The sequence below is a fragment of the Aplysia californica genome, unplaced genomic scaffold (genome assembly GCF_000002075.1).
Source record: "Aplysia californica isolate F4 #8 unplaced genomic scaffold, AplCal3.0 scaffold00006, whole genome shotgun sequence".
NCBI classification, from domain to species: Eukaryota; Metazoa; Mollusca; class Gastropoda; order Aplysiida; family Aplysiidae; genus Aplysia; species Aplysia californica.
The window spans coordinates 727,046-730,477 of record NW_004797276.1 but is presented as its reverse complement, the minus strand read 5'-3'; the positions used below and the strand labels follow the sequence as shown (position 1 = coordinate 730,477).

The window sequence follows — 3,432 nt, the reverse complement described above, 5'->3', positions numbered from 1 at the left end:
GTTATAGGGGGGCTTGCCCCCTATTTACATAACAGAATCCCATGGGGGGTTATATTATAGGGGGGCTTGCCCCCTATTTACAATACAGAATCCCATGGGGAAGGGGGGGTTATAGGGGGGCTTGCCCCCCTATTTTCTCCCCTATTTCCAATACAGAATCCCATTGGGGGGGGGATTGCCCCCCTATTTTCTCAAAATTAGGTTGATTAAAAATCACTCCAAAATAACCACTCCTCTTGAACTCGAAGAACAAGAATAAAAAACCACTCGAAGAACTAGAAATAGGGTATAGCGATAGAAGGTGCCTCTGAAGAATTATAGAACACAAAACACTCGCAAAAAATCGAAACGCTTATAAAGATAATTGTCTCTCTTACGAAAAACAAAGAAAGAAAAAAGATGTTTTGAAAACGCATTCCGTGGCAACCAATCGCAACCTCAGTGCTTTTTTGTCATATCTCCATTTTTACTTGCTTTCTTGTCATTTCTCCGTGTTTTTTCAACAGTGAAAATGTGACATATTCTTACGCTCACTATTTCTTTTGTACTGTTTTCACTCTTATTACACATGGGTATGGAACAAAGCACTGAGGTTGCGATTGGTTACAACGAAATGCGTCTTCTAGATTCTTTTGTCTTTTTTTTTTTTCCCGCTCAAAACACGTGCGACATGATTTCGTCATTTTAAAAAATGTTTCTCTTATGCCTTACCGGGACACGGGCGCACGAAAAACACGAAGTAAAGATACACCGGTACGGAGAAATCCGCGCTTGTCCACAGCGGCAACTCGAAAACGAAAGTCCGCCATTTTATGCAAATGAGGTTAACTCGACTCAGAAATTTCCTTTTTTTGGGGGGTGGGTTTTTTTTTTGTTGCCGAGATGTTCCAGGTGAAAAATAATTGCGTTTTGGTAATTTTGGAAGGTGATGCACTCCCACTTAACTCCAGTAGGGTTATAATTTTTTTTTTCCCCACATTGTAGCAATGCCAAAGAAAATTAAAATTTTCACTTTAGCCCTTGTTTTTGGTACCTGCGAAAGAATTTTCAATTCTAAGAATTATGCTTCTTGACTTTTGAGAATTGGTTCATAAATAAAAAAGTTATGGGGTTGTAAAGGTCGGCAAAATATGGATGACCCACATATAGGAAAATACTCCAAAAAAGTGGACCACGCAGTAGCAGATTCTGTAAGAAAATCGACGATATCTCGGTAACTAATCGGAGTGTTCGAGAGAAACTTGGCTACCCGATGTGTTTTTGAGTGTAGAAATCATTTCTGCAGTCAGATTTACTACCAATTTCGTAGTTATTTTGATATAATTAAAATTTTGGTGTACATATTACGATTTTGCGAAAAAGGGGTGTCGGGATGAGTCCATTTTATTTTTATTTATAGCATTGTATCACAACATGGGATCTTTAGGAATATATGTCAGCAGCGTGACTAAATAATTGCAAAGCTTTTTATGATGACTTTAGACCATACCAACCGTAAAAAAAGATAAGTTAATTCAATCTAGCATGCCGTACAATTAAAAATTATTTTTTCCCGTTGAGACGCAAACACCCCGAGACGAGATAACCTCGTCTCGGAATACCCCCATTACGATGTTACAGGGGAATAGAGAGAGAAAAACAACAGGATGCGCGCGCCCGCCATTGCCCTATTTCAAGTGACCAATGAACGGGCCCGGAATAGTCATGCGGGGATTTGTAGGTCACATGCATTTGCCACGAGAGTGAGGGGGAAATGGCCGGTCTCCGTGCGAAGCCGCTTTGGATAGGGGGGTAGTCGTGCATTAATGATCGGGTCTAAACAACTACTTGACACAGAACGTTCAAATTTGAGCACACTATAGAGGATAGATAGATCTATTACCATCTCGGCGTCGAAATTCAAACCAATGTTTTTTGTTACATTATCCCTGCCGCTAATCATTTGACTTTCATGTCAAGTATAAGTTCTTTGTTGTCTGTGTGCAGAGAAAGCACCAATGTTACACTATGATGATGTTTGCAGTTTGTTTTACAGGGCAGTCATCCACGTTTACTGGGATGTGCTCTGAACTGAAATTGAAATGCCCACATGGTGCAAATGTCTCACAACAAGGCTGTGTGGTTGCATAGATGTTTTTGTTACTATACATTATGAGATTTTGAAGGGAACAGTTACATCCTCACTCTGACTACTTGTCTAGATTACTTTGAACTTTAACCAAGGCTTTTAATTATGTAAATTGTTTCATGTGCTCCTCAGAGTAAGCTTTTGTTTGTGCTGTTCGAGCACGCTGCTGGCTATGGCCTCTTCTCTGTCAAGGAATTTGACGAGGTTGCGGCTCTGTTGCCTCAAGTGGAGAGCAGTGTCTCAGATATCAGCAAATTCCAGTCTGTCGTGAAGCTGGAGGCGTTCCAGGCTTTTAGGAATGGACCAAACTCTTTGGATAATATCAATGCTATTGCAGCAGGTACTTTATGAAATCATGTCTTTGAGGCAATACAAGCTACCAACATTGTTACCACATTTATGATTTTTATGTTATAGATTGCAGTCTTATTTTTTAACTGTTTAATGCAGAGATAGATGATTCATTAATGATGAACTATTTATAAGCTTTTGAATTTTTATACCCTTGTGCACAAGAATATAAGTGTGAAATAATCCTAGCTTTTGATAGTCTTTTCCTACCATCCAGATTCATTTAAAGGCTTGCTTTTCTTGAAATACAGAGTTTTTACTGTGAATGGTACAACGCCCCCCACCCCACCCCGTCTCCTTTAACATCACATTCTTTTACTTCAATAATTATGTGATCAGACCTTGTAAGACTTCAATGCATTCTTCTATTTGAAAGGGTAAAAGTTCCTGCCCAGTGGTCACTCTCACTCTGTTGCCAATGGCTTTCGAAAATCCTCGTGTGCATGTGTGGTCTTATTTTTATTCTTACATTACATACTGGACCTGTTTGACTGGCCAGTTCAATTACAGAATTGAAGATTGTAACTTGTTCTGTTAAGATCCAATTTGCTTTTATGGTTAACTTCTTTCCTGAACATCATACTCATTGGCGTATACTGCCTTTCTTTTTTTGTAAGTGTTTTATGACGCTCACAACTGCATGAGGTCATATGGGCGTATGGGACGTAGGAAACATTTTCAGTTGGTAGAAAATTTTGAATTTTGTCTGGGCGGCGGCTGAAGCCTACTCTTACAGATTTTGGATCACCAAGAGATCTTTAACGTGCGCAACTTGCACACTGGACCTGAGATTCTTCACCCTTATCCAAGAAGGCTATATATGCTAGATCTTACCTACCATAAGATCAGGGGTGTGGCTGAAAGACAGCATAGTAAGGAGCCAAGGAGTAGCAATAGAAAGGCTGCAAAGAGTCCGGAGCCCAGGAGAGTGGGCAAAGGAGGTGAGGGGGTCC

General features: G+C 40.0%; 1 protein-coding gene across 1 annotated transcript in view; it reads left to right on the top strand.

Annotated features, from left to right (window-relative positions):
- Window positions 1-3,432, top strand: part of LOC101849332 (nucleolar protein 56) — a 17,939-nt gene that overhangs the window by 1,932 nt on the left and 12,575 nt on the right. Inside the window, exon 2 of the mRNA XM_005089409.3 lies at window positions 2,261-2,468. Within this exon, the coding sequence (XP_005089466.1) occupies window positions 2,261-2,468 (208 nt within the window). The remainder of the gene's footprint in view (window positions 1-2,260; window positions 2,469-3,432) is intronic.